The sequence below is a fragment of the Bos taurus genome, chromosome 25 (genome assembly GCF_002263795.3).
Source record: "Bos taurus isolate L1 Dominette 01449 registration number 42190680 breed Hereford chromosome 25, ARS-UCD2.0, whole genome shotgun sequence".
Classification (NCBI taxonomy): Eukaryota; Metazoa; Chordata; class Mammalia; order Artiodactyla; family Bovidae; genus Bos; species Bos taurus.
Genome location: NC_037352.1, coordinates 18744985 through 18761520, shown reverse-complemented (window position 1 = coordinate 18761520; position 16536 = coordinate 18744985). Strand labels below are relative to the sequence as shown.

The window sequence follows — 16536 nt, the reverse complement described above, 5'->3', positions numbered from 1 at the left end:
TTGTGCTTGTAGTTTTCTCAGTTATTTCCTTCTTTTAGCCTCTTCCCTTATGGTTTGATCATTTTCTTTTATCCTTATGCCCTGTTCCTTTCTATTTATTGTTGTATCTATCATAGATTTTTTATTTTGATTTGTGGTTACCATAGGGGTAATATGTGTTGACCTATAAAGTGTATCTACTTGTTTAAATCTGATAGTCATTTAAATACAAACACATTCTAAAATATTTATATTTTCACTCCCTTCCTCCATGTTTTGTGTTTTTGATGTCATATTGTACATCTTCATGTTTATGCCTTAACTGATTATTGTAGATATAGTTGATTGAACAATTTTTTGTCTTTTAATCCTCATACTAGCTTATTTAACTGATTGATCCACAGCCTATACTATATATTTGCATTTATTAGTGGGATTTTCATTTCCTATAAATTCTTACTTCTTGTTATAGTCTTTTCTTTTTCCACTTAAAGAAGACACTTTAACACTTCTTTTAGATTTGGCTAGTATTGATGAAATCTTAGGTTTTGCTTGTCTGATAAGTTTTTATCTCTCCTTCAATTATGAATGATAGTATTGCTAGGAGAGTATCCTAGGTTCTAGGGTTTTTCCTTTCAGGACTTTAAATATATAATTTCACTGCCTTCTGGCTTGCAAAATTTCAGCAGAAAAATCAACTGATACCCTTATGGGAGTTCCCTTGTATGTGACTCTGCCTTTCTTTTGCTGCTTTTAGAATTCTCTATCTTTAATTTTTGCCATTACAATTATGATACCTCTAATGTCACCTCCCAGGGGCACATGTCCCAACCTGATTGCTTTTCCTCCCTTCCTGAACAGCTCCATGTGGATCTTTGTTTACAGCCTTGGTTGTCAAAGAGTCTTCCTGCCAGTCTCCAGTTGGTTTTCAAAGAAATTTGCTCCACATGTAGATGTATTTTTTAATATGTTCATGAGAGGAAGTAAGCTCAGTATCATACTACTCTGCAATCTTGTTGCCCTCCCCCAGAAGGTTACAGCTTTGAGGGAGAAGCACACAGTTAAAACTAAACCAAAAAAAAAAAAAATCACAGATTCCCATTTCTGCAATCTATAAAGCATTTATGGATATTCTAGCCTCTGAGATGAAAGAAAATACTCCATAGTTCAGTTCAGTTCAGTTCAGTCACTCAGTCATGTCCGACTCTGCGACCCCATGAACCACAGCATGCCAGGCCTCCCTGTCCATCACCAACTGCTGGAGTTTATCCAAATTCATGGCCATTGAGTCAGTGATGCCATCCAACCACCTCATACTCTGTCAACCCCTTCTTCTCCTGCCCTCAATCTTTCCCAGCATCAGGGTCTTTTCAAATGAGTCACCTCTTTGCATCAGGTGGCCAAAGTATTGGAGTTTCAGCTTCAACATCATTCCTTCCAATTAACACCCAGGACTGATCTCCTTTAGGATGGACTGGTTGGATCTCCTTGCAGTCCAAGGGACTCACAAGAGTCTTTTCCAACACCACAGTTCAAAAGCATCAATTCTTCGGCGCTCAGCTTTCTTCACAGTCCAACTCTCAAATCCATACATGACCACTGGAAAAACCATAGCCTTGACTAGACAGACCTTTGTTGGCAAAGTAATGTCTCTGCTTTTTAATATGTTGTCTAGGTTGGTCATAACTTTCCTTCCAAGGAGTAACCGTCTTTTAGTTTCATGGCTGCAATCACCATCTGCAGTGATTTTGGAGCCCAAGAAAATAAAGCCAGCCACTGCTTTCAGTGTTTCCCCATCTATTTGCCATGAAGTGATGGGACTGGATTCTGTGATCTTAGTTTTCTGAATGTTGAGCTTTAAGCCAACTTTTTCACTCTCCTCTTTCACTTTCATCAAGAGGCTCTTTAGTTCTTCTTCACTATCTGCCATAAGGGTGGTGTCATCTGCATATCTAAGGTTATTGATATTTCTCCCAAAAATCTTGATTCCAGCTTATGCTTCTTCCAGCCCTGCATTTCTCATGATGTACTCTGCATATAAGTTAAATAAGCAGGGTGACAATATACAGCCTTGATGTACTCCTTTTCCTATTTGGAACCAGTCTGTTGTTCCATGTCCAGTTCTAACTGTTGCTTCCTGACCTGCATATAGGTTTCTCAAGAGGCAGATCAGGTGGTCTGGTATTCCCATCTCTTTCAGCATCTTCCACAGTTTATTGTGATCCACACAGTCAAAGGCTTTGGCATAGTCAATAAAGCAGAAATAGATGTTTTTCTGGAACTCTCTTCCTTTTTCCATGATCCAGCAGATGTTGGCAATTTGATCTCTGGTTCCTCTGCCTTTTCTAAAACCAGCTTGAACATCTGGAAGTTCATGGTTCATGTATTGCTGAAGCCTGGCTTGGAGAATTTTGAGCATTACTTTACTAGTGTGTGAGATGAGTGCAAAATTGTGTGGTTGTTTGAGCATTCTTTGACACTGCCTTTCTTTGGGATTGGAATGAAAACTGACCTTTTCCAGTCCTGTGGCCACTGCTGAGTTTTCCAAATGTGCTGGCATATTGAGTGGGGCACTTTCACAGCATCATCTTTCAGGATTTGAAAGAGCTCAACTGGAATACCATCACCTCCAATAGCTTTGTTCTTAGTCATACTTCCTAAGGCCCACTTGACTTCTCATTCCAGGATGTCTGGCTCTGGGTGAGTGATCACACGATCGTGATTATCTGGGTCATGAAGATCTTTTTTGTACAGTTCTTCTGTGTATTCTTGCCAGCACTTCTTAATATCTTCTGCTTCTGTTAGGTCCATACCATTTCTATCCTTTATTGAGCCCATCTTTGCATGAAATTTCCCTTGGTATCTCTGATTTTCTTGAAGAGATCTCTAGTCTTTCCCATTCAATTGTTTTCCTCTATTTCTTTGCACTGATCACTGAGGAATGCTTTCTTATCTCTCCTTGCTATTCTTTGGAACTCTGCATTCACATGGGTATATCTTTCCTTTTCTCCTTTGCTTTTCACTTCTCTTCTTTTCACAGCTATTTGTATGGCCCCCTCAGACAGCCATTTTGCTTTTTTTATTTTTTTATCTTGGGGATGGTCTTGATTCCTGTCTCCTGTACAATGTCATGAATCTCCGTCCATAGTTCATCAGGCACTCTATCTATCAGATCTAGTCCCTTAAATCTATTTCTCACTTCCACTGTATAATCATAAGGGATTTGATTTAGGTCATACCTGAATGGTCTAGTGGTTTTCCCCACTTTCTTCAATTTCAGTATGAATTTGGCAGTAAGGAGTTCATGATCTGAGCCACAGTCAGCTCCTGGTCTTGTTTTTGCTGACTGTATAGAGCTTCTCCATCTTTGGCTGCAAAGAATATAATCAATCTGATTTCAGTGTTGACCATCTGGTGATGTCCATTAGAGTCTTCTTTTGTGTTATTGGAAGAGGATGTTTGCTATGACCAGTGTATTCTTTTAGCAAAACTCTATTAGCCTTTGCCCTGCTTCATTCCATACTCCAAGGCCAAATTTGCCTGTTACTCTAGGTGTTTCTTTACTTCCTACTTTTGCATTCCAGTCCCCTACGATGAAAAGGACATCTTTTTTGGGTGTTAGTTCTGAAAGGTCCTATAGGTCTTCATAGAGCCATTCAACTTCACTTTATTCAGCATTATTGGTTGGGGCATAGACTTGGATTACCGTGATATTGAATGGTTTGCCTTGGAAATAAACCGAGGTCATTCTGTCATTTTTGAGATTGCATCCAAGTACTGCATTTTATACTCTTTTGTTGACTATGATGGCTAATCCATTTCTTCTAAGGGATTCCTGCCCACAGTAGTAGATATAATGGTCATCTGAGTTAAATTCACCCTTTCCATATAGAGGTGGCTTTTAAAGTGAGCCTGAAGTTTGTTCAGGAGCCAGCTAGATGCCATTTACAACCTAGGTGAAAAGCTCATGTTAGGCAAGCACTTGGGATCATCAGGAAGTTGAAGGAAGCTTCTTGTAATTAAAGACCAGGGAGCAAGGCAAAGATGAGATGGAGAGGAGCTTGGGATTTAAGATCTTTTTTTTTTTTTTTTAGAGCGGTTTTAAGGTCACAGAAAAATTGAGTTGAAGATACAAAAATTTCTCATATACCCCCTGCCCCTACTCTTGCATGTTGTTCAGTCATTCAACAGTGTCCAGCTGTTTAAGACCCCATGGACTTCACTTACCAGGCTTCCCTGTCCATCACCATTTCCCAGAGCTTGCTCAAACTCAGCTGCATTGAGCTGATGATGCCATCCAACCATTCTGCCCTCTGTTGTCCCCTTCTCCTCCTCCCTTCAATCTTTACCAGCATTGGGGTCTTTTCCAATGAGTAGGCTCTTCACATCAGGTGGTCAAAGTATTGGAGCTTCAACTTCAGCATCAGTCTTCCCAATGCACATTCAGGGTTGATTTCCTTTAGGATTGACTAGTTTAAGCTCCTTGCCATCCAAAGGACTGTCAAGAGTCTTCTCCAACACCATGGTTTGAAAGCATCAATTCTTTGATACTCAGCCTTCTTTATGGTCCAGCTGTCACATCCATACATGGCAACTGGAAAAATCATTACGTTGACTACACAGACCTTGTATAGGTCTGTATAGTCACACACACATGCATAGCCTCCCTTATTATTAACATCTCCCATCAGAATGGTATATTTGTTATAGGTGATGAACCTACATGGACACATCTTATCATCCAAAGTCCATAGTTTACATTAGGTTTCACTCTTGGTATTATACATTCTATGAGCTTGAATAAATATGTAATGACATGTATATTCTCTGCCCTAAAATTCCTCTGTAGGATCTTGGGGGTTTTTTTGTTTGTTTGTTTTGTTTTGTTTGCTAAATATGAGGAGTAGCCCCTGCAGGGCTGCAAATTTCAGGCAGGATGTCTTAATAATAGTCTTATCTCTTAGCTAATAGGAAGTTGCTATATAACACAGGGAGCTCATCCCAGGGCTCTGTGACAACCCAGAGGGGTAGGATGGCAGGAGGGGCAGGCTTGGAGGGAGGCTCAAGGAGGGGATATGTGTGCACTTCTGATTGATTCATGTTGTTGTATGGCAGTAAGCCAACACAACACTGTAAGTAATTATCCTCCAATAAAATTTTTTAAAAATAGCTTTATCTCTACTTCTTGTCCCAAACAGGTAAAATGATAGAAGATTACTGGGGGGTATCGAGAAAGATTCTCGGAGATCTGAAATTCTTGGAAAGTCTCAAGACATATGACAAAGACAACATTCCCCCAGTCATCATGAAGCGGATCCGGGAAAGGTTTATCGATCACCCAGATTTCCAGCCTGCTGTAATTAAAAATGTATCATCTGCATGTGAGGGTCTGTGCAAGTGGGTGAGGGCCATGGAGGTGTATGATCGTGTGGCCAAAGTGGTGGCTCCCAAACGGGAGCGGCTGAAGGAGGCTGAGGGGAAGCTGGACACACAGATGCAGAAACTGAACCAGAAGCGGGCAGAGCTGAAGCTAGTGGAAGACCGCCTCCAGGCCCTGAATGACGACTTTGAAGAGATGAATACCAAGAAAAAGACACTGGAGGGAAACATTGAAATCTGTTCCCAAAAGCTGATCAGAGCAGAAAAACTGATTAGTGGTCTTGGAGGAGAGAAAGACAGATGGACAGAAGCCACTCGGCAGCTGGGTATCCGTTATACTAATCTGACGGGGGATGTGTTGTTGTCCTCTGGGACTGTGGCTTACCTGGGGGCCTTTACTGTGGATTATCGGGCTGAGTGCCAGAAGCAGTGGTTGGCGCAATGTAAGGACAAGGTCATCCCTGGCTCCAGTGACTTCAGTCTTAGCAACACATTAGGAGATCCTGTAAAAATTCGTGCCTGGCAGATTGCTGGGCTTCCCATTGACTCCTTCTCCATTGACAATGGCATCATTGTATCCAATTCCAGACGCTGGGCCTTAATGATTGACCCTCAGGGGCAGGCCAATAAGTGGATCAAGAATATGGAGAAAGCAAATAAGCTGTCAGTCATCAAGTTCTCGGATACCAACTATGTGAGGACGCTAGAACACGCCCTGCAGTTTGGTACCCCAGTCTTACTAGAAAATGTTGGGGAAGAGTTGGATGCCTTTATTGAACCCATCTTGCTCAAGTCCACATTCAAACAGCAAGGGGTTGAGTACATGAGGCTTGGTGAAAACATCATCGAATACTCCAGAGATTTTAAGTTATATATCACAACCCGTTTGAGGAACCCACATTACCTCCCTGAGGTGGCCGTGAAAGTCTGTCTCCTCAACTTTATGATCACTCCCTTGGGCCTCCAAGATCAACTCCTTGGCATCGTGGCTGCCAAGGAGAAGCCAGAACTTGAAGAGAAAAAGAACAAGTTGATTGTGGAAAGTGCCAAGAACAAGAAACAACTAAAGGAAATTGAAGATAAGATATTGGAGGTCCTTTCCCTTTCTGAGGGCAACATACTTGAGGATGAGACTGCCATAAAAATTTTGTCTTCTTCCAAAGTGCTGTCTGAAGAAATCTCTGAGAAACAGGAAATTGCTTCAGTGACAGAAACGCAGATCGATGAGACCCGTATGGGCTACAAGCCAGTGGCTGTTCATTCTGCCACCATCTTCTTTTGTATCTCTGACCTGGCCCACATTGAACCCATGTACCAGTACTCCCTGACATGGTTCATAAACCTCTACATGCAGTCTCTGGCCCATAGCAAGAAGAGCGAGGAACTAGAGCTACGAATTGAGTACATCATTGATCATTTCACCCTCAGCATCTACAACAACGTCTGCCGCTCTCTGTTTGAGAAGGACAAGCTGCTTTTCTCCCTCCTCTTGACAATAGGAATCATGAAAGAGAAAAAGCAAATTAATGAGGAAATTTGGTACTTTCTTCTAACTGGAGGCATTGCCCTGGACAACCCTTTTCCCAACCCAGTTTCTGAGTGGCTGTCTGAGAAGGCATGGGCAGAAGTGGTCCGTGCATCGGCATTGCCAAAACTGAAAGGCCTTATGGAACATTTGGAACAAAATGGTAATGAATGGAAGTTCATCTATGACTCAGCCTGGCCCCATGAGGAAACATTCCCTGGATCTTGGAAGTTTCTTCATGGTTTGGAGAGGATGGTGATCCTCCGATGTTTGCGGCCTGACAAAATGATTCCAGCCATTCGGGGGTTCATTGCTGAACACATGGGAAGTGTGTACATTGAAGCCCCTACGTTTGATCTCCAGGGGTCCTACAGTGATTCCAACTGCTGTGCACCGTTGATATTTGTGTTATCTCCAGGTGCAGACCCAATGGCAGGTAAGGGTAGAATGTTGTGTGAGGAATATTAATGGATAACAATAGCTTGTCTCTATTGAGCAGGAATCTCAAACTCAAATGGCTTTGAAGGGCATTCCAATTAACAGACTAAGGCAGGGCTGGGACAACATAAGACTTCTTTTCTGGCCTAAAGAGGGCAGCTCTTTTGTATTGTGCCATTTGATAATGTGATCTTAGGATGATCAGATTATCTGCTTCTTCAAGAGAAACCAGAAAGGTAGAAATCATCCATTTAAAAAAATATTTATTTGGCTTCATCACGTCTTAGTTGCAGCATATGGCATCTTCTTTGCATCATGTGGGATCTTTCATTATGGTGTACTGGCTTAGTTACTCTGAGGCATGTGGGATCTCTGTTCCCTGACCAGGCATTGAACTTGTGTCCCCTGCACTGCAAGGCAGACTCTTAACCACTAGACCACCAGGGAAGTCCCAGAAATCACCCATTTTTAAATTTTGATAACTCATTCAATTTTTTTTTTAAACTTTAAGAGGGTTCAGTTCAGTTCAGTCACTCAGCCGTGCCCAGCTCTTCGTGACCCCATGAATCGCAGCACACCAGGCCTCCCTGTCCATCACCAACTCCAGGAGTTCACTCAGACTCACGTCCATCGAGTCAGTGATGCCATCCAGCCATCTCATCCTCTTGTCGTCCCCTTCTCCTCCTGCCCCCAATCCCTCCCAGCATCAGAGTCTTTTCCAGTGAGTCAACTCTTCCCATGAGGTGGCCAAAGTACTGGAGCTTCAGCTTCAGCATCATTCCCTCCAAAGAAATCCCAGGGCTGATCTCCTTCATAATGGACTGGTTGGATCTCCTTGCAGTCCAAGGGACTCTCAAGAGTCTTCTCCAACACCGAGGTTCAAAAAGCATCTTAGCCAGGGCTAGATTTAGCCTGGTGACTGCTAGTTTATCACCTCTGTCTTAGACCATTTTCTCAGACCATTGTTCCTCTCAGCTATGCTTTTTCTCTTCTTTGAATCTTTAAATTTTTTGAGTAATTGATGCCTCATGTAGTAAAAAAAAAAAAGCAAAAAGCATAGGATTATGGCTCCATTAGGACCATTTTGTTACCTCAACAGACATTTGGCAAAGTGGGAGAACATTTTTGTTCTCACAAATAGGGGGTACTACTGGCATCTAGTAGGTAGAAGTAAAGGATGCTGCTAAACAGCCTACGATGCCCAGGGCAGCCCCCACAACAAAGGATTATCCAGACCACGATATAAATAGTACTGGGGTTTAGAAGAGCTAAAGGCACATCTTCCTCCTAACTCTCCCAGAAATAACTGCTGCTAGTAGTTTGTGTAATTTTCCAGAAAGTGTGTGTGCACGTAAAAGGGTATGAGTTACTGATAGAAACAGATTCGTTTTCTATTCTGTTAGGGGATCTTAAAGCTTTAGTTTTCTCTGTTGTTGAAAAAAGAATATCAGAAATGTAAGTGGCCAGATTGGCAGTTCTCCTGTGAAAACAGAAATTGGACATGTATTCTGACCTTGTTAGAAAGCCTGCTTCAAAGAAAATCAGAAGGAGGAGCTGAAATGAACTGGTACTTTTCCAGGTTCCAACACTTAAATTATTGTTATTGTCAAAGCTCAATTCATGACCCCTTACTAGCATCTTGCTTCTTCCCCTATGTTGTTTCTGTGGTAGGCTTATATAGGAAAAAGGAGGGGAACCAGGAAAAGTAGAGAAAAGAAATGGAGGAAACAGTAGAATATGCTCTGTAAAATGATGACGTGTTGGGAGAGAACAGGGCTGTAAAATCTAATGCTGTGTGTAGCTTATTCCTGTCCCTCTACACTAGAGGCTTCATCAGATTCAGCTTGGATGATGTCCCAGGCAACCGCAGACGCTGTGTGCCTCATAGTGTGTCGTATTAGGAGACAGATACAGTCTGGTTGTCGTCTGTCATTAAGACTGATCAGTGGGTTCAGGAGTTGTCAGTGTGATTCACGTCAATACTCCTCTACTGCCTCCTTTATAAAATTTCCCATCAGCCTTTCACCTAATGTGGTGGCTCTCACTCTTGGCTGCACATTGAAATCACCTAAAGAACTTTAAGAAAAGCTCCATGAAAAAACAAATACTGTATAATATCACTTATATGTAGAATCTAAAATATGGCACAAATGAATATGTCTATGAAACAAAACCAGACTCACAGACATAGACAAAAGACTTGTGATTGCCAAGGAGGGGTTGGGAAGGGAAGGCTTGGAAGTTTGGGGTTAGTAGATGAAAATTATTATATATAGAATGGATAAATAATAAGGCCCTACTGTATAGCACAGAGAAATGTATTCAGTAGCCAAGGATAAACCATAATGGAAAAGAATATAAAAAAGAATGTATATAACGGAATCACTTTGCTGTACAGCAGAAATGAACACTACACTGTAAATCAACTATATGCTTTGATAAAAATAAATTAAAAGCAGCCAGTGAGAAAAACAAGATAACCTATAAAAAACAGCAGTTAGACTAGCAATCAGTGTTTCAATAGCAACAATGCAGTTTGTGGAATAATGCCATCATTGTGCTAAAGGAAAATATGCAAACATAAAATCTTTCAAGAATGAGAATGAAATAAAGAGAACATCTTAATTAAAAACTGAAAAAAAGAAAATCTTCATGTGCAGGCCTTGCCTTCTACCAATTAAATTAAAATCTTTGTAGGTTAGACCCAGGCATTGTGTTTTATAAAGCTTTTCAAATAATTTCAACATGCAGCCAATGTTGGGAACCAATGACCTAATGGTTTTACTGGCCTTAGAAAATCATTACCCAGATGCATTATTGCATTAGGGACTGCAAAATGATGAGAATTTAATTCTATCATTCCTCCCTCATAAATTAGCTGGAACTCTTCCATAAAGAAGAATTTTTCTTTATCAACTCTTTGGTTTACCCAGGAAGCAAAGGTTCTTAGCTCATACTCTATTTACCAGCTTTCAGAGTATTGAAAGCACGAAGAAGGTGGTTTTCTGGTACATTTATTAGTGCTTGGGTTTTAACATAGTGGATGTTTCACATATAGCAGTGTTTTACTCCACTCCTGCCATCATTCTTTTTGATGCTCAGATTATTCATCCTTTAGCCTATTAGGATAGGAGTACCTCCATGGCTATATGCTTTTCACATAACCCTAGTAGTTTTTGATAATGTCCTTGGTGTGTAGAACTACCATATATCATTCAGGCTTATCTTGAACAAGTGTTTCTCCAAGGAACTCCCAATTCCTTTATTGGGTCATGGTATTTGGAAACCTAGGGTTCCTGTCACTACTGAGTACATCAATGATTGCAGACCTTACTTTCCACTCATTCTCTTTTTGGCTGCATTCAACCTGCTTTTTTAATGCTAATTTTGAAAATGTATTTATTTTTGGTTACAGTGGGTCTTCATTGCTGCACATGGGCTTTCTCTAGTTGTAGCGAGCAGGGGCTACTCTTCATGGAAGTGCATTGAGGAGGCTTCTGTTGTTGCGGGGCACAGGCTCTTACGCATGGGCTTCAGTAGTTGCAGCACATGGGGCTCAGTAGTTGTGGCACAGAGGCTTAATGTTGCTCCGTGACAGTCTTCCCAGACCAAGCATAGGACCTGTGGCTCGAAGGACTTCATGTGATCTTTGGGTTTCCCTGGTGGTTCAGATGGTAAAGAATTCACCTGCAATGCGGAACACCCAGGTTTGATCCCTGGGTCAGGAAGATCCCCTGGAGAAGGGAATGGCTACCCTCTCCAGTATTCTTGCCTGGAGAATCCCATGGACAGAGGAGCCTGATGGGCTACAATCCATATGGTCACAAGGAATTAGACACAATGGGAGAGAGTAACACTTCCACATTGAATTTTTATCTTCAATAACAATGCTTTCCATTTCTAGAAGTTTTATTTGTTTTGTTTCAAATTCATGTATTTTTTTCCCATAGAAGTCTGAAATTTAGGCTACTGACTCAGGAAGCAATGCAGAAGCTTGTCACTGGCCTAGAGCCTGGGTAAAAACAAAAAAGCAACAATTGTTCTGTGAGAAATTAAAATACCAAGCCTAGGCTATATGCAGATGAGGGTTTTAGAGTTATAGTACCCTGTGGTATGGGATTATCAAGCTGAGAAATTTCCCGTAAAACTGATCCAGAATGGGAAAACCCTGGGTACACTAGTGATTGTGTATACGAAATTGTTCTGTTAGGGCACTCCTTAAACCCACAGTATGTCAGACTCCCACAGAATAACACAAACTTGCTGATTGTGAACTGACAATAAAAAAAAAAATTATAAACTATGTGAGGAAACACATTACTATAAGGGATAATCAGCACATCAAACAATTAAGAGAATTAATACCTCCCCCCAGGATTATGAGGATATTATGGGCTGAATTGGTCCCTCCCAAGTCTGTATGTTAAAGACATAATTCCTAATACCTCAGAATGTGACTGTATTTGGAGATAAGGTTTTTAAATAGTTAATTGTGAGGTCATTAGGGTAGGTCCTAATCCAATATGACTGATGTCCTTAGCAGATTAGAACACAGATACAATGACAGGGAGAAGTCCATGCAAGGACACAATGAGAAGATGATGTGAGGAGAAAGTGAAAGTGAAGTCGCTCAGTCGTGTCTGACTCTTTGCAACCCCATGGACTGTAGCCTACCAGGCTCTTCTATCCATGGGATTTTCCAAGCAATAGTACTGGAGTGGATTGCCATTTTCTTCTACAGGGAATCTTCCCAACCCAGGGATCGAACCCAGGTCTCTGGCATTCTAGACAGACGCTTTACCGATGTGAGGAGAGAATGGCCACAAACAAGCCAGGAAAAGAAGACTTAGAGGAAACCACGCCTGTCAGCACTTTGATTTTTTATTTCTAGCCTCCAGTGCAGAGAGAAAATAAATTTCTGTTGTTTAAGTCATCCAATCTTTGGTTATTTGTTATGGCAATCCTAGCAGATTAATATTGTCTCTGAGACAGACCATAAAAGAAACACACCTAGTTGAGCTATTTCAAATCCTAAAAGATGATGCTGTGAAAGTGCTGCACTCAATATGCCAGCAAATTTGGAAAACTCAGCAGTGGCCACAGGACTGGAAAAAGTCAGTTTTCATTTTAGTCCCAAAGAAAGGCAATCCCAAAGAATGCTCAAACTACCTCACAATTGCACTCATCTCACATGCTAGCAAAGGCTACAGCAATACGTGAACCATGAACTTCCAGATGTTCAAGCTGGTTTTAGAAAAGGCAGAGGAACCAGAGATCAAATTGCCAACATCCACTGGATCATAGAAAAAGCAAGAGAGTTCCAGAAAAACATCTATTTCTGCTTTATTGACTATGTCAAAGCCTTTGACTGTGTGGATCACAATATACTGTGGAAGATTCTGAAAGAGATGGGAATACCAGACCACCTGACCTGCCTCTTGAGAAATCTGTATGCAGGTCAGGAAGCAACAGTTAGAACTGGATGTGGAACAACAGACTAGTTCCAAATAGGAAAAGGAGTTCGTCAAGGCTGTATATTATCACCCTGCTTATTTAACTTATATGCAGAGTACATCATGAGAAATGCAGGGCTGGAAGAAGCACAAGCTGGAATCAAGATTGCTGGGAGAAATATCAATAACCTCAGATATGCAGATGACATGACCATTATGGCAGAAAGTGAAGAGGAACTAAAGAGCCTCTTGATGAAAGTGAAAGAGGAGAGTGAAAAAGTTGGCCTAAAGCTCAACATTCAGAAAACTAAGATCATGGCATCTGGTCCCATCACTTCATGGGAAATAGATGGGGAAACAATGGAAACAGTGTCAAACTTTATTTTTGGGGACTCCAAAATCACTGCAGATGGTGATTGCAGCCATGAAATTAAAAGACGCTTACTCCTTGGAAGGAAAGTTATGACCAACCTAGATAGCGTATTGAAAAGCAGAGACATTACTTTGCCAACAAAGGTCTGTCTACTCAAGGCTATGGTTTTTCCTGTGGTCATGTATGGATGTGAGAGTTGGACTGTGAAGAAAGCTGAGCGCTGAAGAATTGATGCTTTTGAACTGTGGTGTTGGAGAAGACTCTTGCTAGTCCCTTGGACTGCAAGGAGATCCAACCAGTCCATTCTACAGGAGATCAGCCCTGGGTCTTCATTGGAAGGACTGGTGCTAAAGCTGAAACTCCAATACTTTGGCCACCTCATGTGAAGAATTGACTCATTTGAAAAGACCCTGATGCTGGGAGGGATTGGGGGCAGGAGGAAAAGGGGATGACAAGGATGAGATGGCTGGATGGCATCACTGACTCAATGAACATGAATTTGTGTGAACTCTGGGAGTTGGTGATGGACAGGGAGGCCTGGTGTGCTCTGATTCATGGGGTCACAAAGAGTCAGACGTGACTGAACGACTGAACTGAACTGAACTGAAAAATCATTAAAGAAGAAAAACTCACAAACAAAATATAACACTGGCTGCCTCTGAGGAAGAGAGATGTGAAAGCGACCTACTTGAAATTTCACTGTCCAAATACCAGTTTTCCTAGTAAGTTTGTAAAAGCCCAGTTCCTAAATTAACTTATTTAAAAAGCAGAAACAGAGTCACAGATGTAGAAAACAAATATAGTTACCAGTGGGCAAAGAGGGTAGGGATAAACTGGGAGATTGGGATTGACACATACACATATAACTAATAAGGACCTACTGTATAGCACAGGGAACTCTTTTTAATATTCTGTAATGACCTATATGGGAAAAGAATCTAAAAAAGAGTGGATACATGTATTTGTGTAATTGACTTACTTTGTTGTGGACTTGAAGCTAACACAGACCCCATGGACTGTAGCCTGCTAGGCTCCTCCACCCATGGGATTTTCCAGGCAAGAACACTGGAGTGGATTGCCATTTCCTTCTCCAGGGGATCTTCCCAATCCAGGGATCGAAACCTGGTCCCCCGGACCACAGGCAAACTCTTTACCGTCTGAGCCACCAGGGAAGCCCAAAATACTGGAATGGATAGCCATTTCCTTCTCCAAGAGATCTTCCCAACCCAGGGATCGAACTTGGGTCTCTGGCACTGCAGGCAGATTCTTTACTATCTGAGCCACAGGGGAAGCCAGATCAACTATACTCCACTAAAAATGAAATGTAAACCCCCTTTTCTGTGTTGTTATTGTTAATATGGTCTTAAGTAGCCTGTTCTCCTTCAAAAGTCCTTTTTCTTCCTGATCTCAGGCCTGCTGAAATTTGCTGATGATCTTGGCATGGGAGGTACCAAAACACAGACCATCTCCCTTGGCCAAGGCCAAGGCCCTATTGCTGCCAAAATGATCAACAGTGCCATCAGAGATGGGACCTGGGTGGTCTTACAGAATTGTCATCTGGCCACAAGCTGGATGCCTGCTCTGGAGAAGATCTGTGAGGAGGTGATTGTTCCTGAGAGCACCAACGTGGGATTCAGGTGAGATGTTGTCCCACCACTGTGTCTCTGGGCCCCAGTCTTGAGCTCCAGATGTCATGGTAATGACTGGGAATCCAAACAAGACACAGTTCAACTCTTAAGAAGCTCTCAGTCTAGCAGAAGGCAGACCATATATGAATAATGTTGATACCATGCAGTCCTTGCTGTACTTGTTTGAACAAGAATGGACAAGGAAGGAAAAGTTGAGGAAGGCCTTGAGTATTGATAGATAAATAGGAATTTTCCAGGAAGGACGTTCCAGACAAAAGGGACAACATTTGTAAAAGCAAAGGAAACACCAAGAAGTTATCTTGTGATTCTGGGGTATATGCTGTGAGAAACTGTTGTAGGGAGGTGATATGATATATGTCTGAAAAGATAGATTTAATACCAGCAAGTTAGTTTTAAAACTTATTGGTCAAAAAAAAAAAAAAAAAAAATCCCACCTGTAATCTCGCTACTTGCTCTATCTTCTATTTCTGGAGATCCATGGAATTTTAATCAGTCTTGGAAGCAGCCGTTCGTTTTCTATGAACTTTAAAGTCCAGCAAGACTAGGCCTAAATTTTTGCATTTAGAGAATGATGAAATGAACCAGATAGGCTTTCAAGTCTTTTAACTTAGATTTTCAGTGATCTAATTATTCTGGACCGGGGTGAGCAAACTATGTCCAAATCCAGTCTGCAGCCTGTGTTTATATAGCTTACAATCTAAGAATAGCTTTACATTTTTTTATGGTTGAAAAAATAGAAAGAAGAATAATATTTCATGACATGTGATAATTATATAAAATTAAATTTCAGTGTCTATAAATAGAGTTATAGTTTTATTGAAATATAATCATATTCACTCACGTATTGTCTACAACTGCTTCTATGCTTCAAGTAATTGTGACAGAGACCATATGGCATGCCAAGTCTAAACCACTTACTGTTTGATCCTTCATAGGAAAAGTTTGCCAAATCCTGTACTAGGCAACAAAGTTTGCTAGTTATTTTTATTTTAGTTATGTCTGCCTGAAAATAGAAAAGTGTTTGGTGTTTATTTACAAAGCCAGATTAGGCCATAGTTGATTGTATTCATGTAAGGCTCATACAAGATTAATGTAGAAGTTTAAGAGGGAATCCATTAATTTCAAGAATTCTATTTTGTATGGGATGCTGAGTTGTTTCATTTATTATCAGTTACATACTCAGTGAAGAAAAATTATTCATGTTGACATCTAAGACTTCTTGACCCCAAAGTTGGAGAAGGAAATGGCAACCCGCTCCAGTACTCTTGTCTGGAAAATTCCGTGAATGGAGGAGCCTAGTAGGCTACAGTCCATGGGATCGCAAAGAGTCGGACACAACTGAACGACTTCACTTTCACTTTCATTTTTAACTTAACCCCAAAGTCACAAGCCTAAGTGCTTACACAAGCCAGCAATGTAACATGAATGACTGAAGAGGATTTGGGCACGAGAAATATTCCACTTTCCACACTGCCGTAGCTATCATCATGGGCATTCAGCCTCAGTTGAATATCAGTAGGGAGTGGTGGGGACTGTGGTAAACTAGAAGCACATGCCCCGTAGAGATGAGCTACTCCTGCCCAGTGACAGCTAACTGTTGCCAAGCAGGCATGAAGGCCTCTTGTGTCCAGATTTTCTGATTATTTTAAAGGAAAGATGGGAAACCAGAATTTTAAAGAAAGAAAGTGAAGTCACTCAGTCGTGTCTAACTCTTTGCAACCCCATATAGACTGTAGTCTA

The 16536-nt window shown here is 41.2% G+C and overlaps 1 protein-coding gene across 2 annotated transcripts in view; it reads left to right on the top strand.

Annotated features, from left to right (window-relative positions):
- Positions 1–16536, top strand: part of DNAH3 (dynein axonemal heavy chain 3) — a 249056-nt gene that overhangs the window by 210429 nt on the left and 22091 nt on the right. For both annotated transcript variants that reach the window (XM_059881557.1, XM_059881556.1), the window contains exons 52-53: positions 5178–7319; positions 14559–14784. In XM_059881557.1, the coding sequence (XP_059737540.1) occupies positions 5178–7319; positions 14559–14784 (2368 nt within the window). The remainder of the gene's footprint in view (positions 1–5177; positions 7320–14558; positions 14785–16536) is intronic.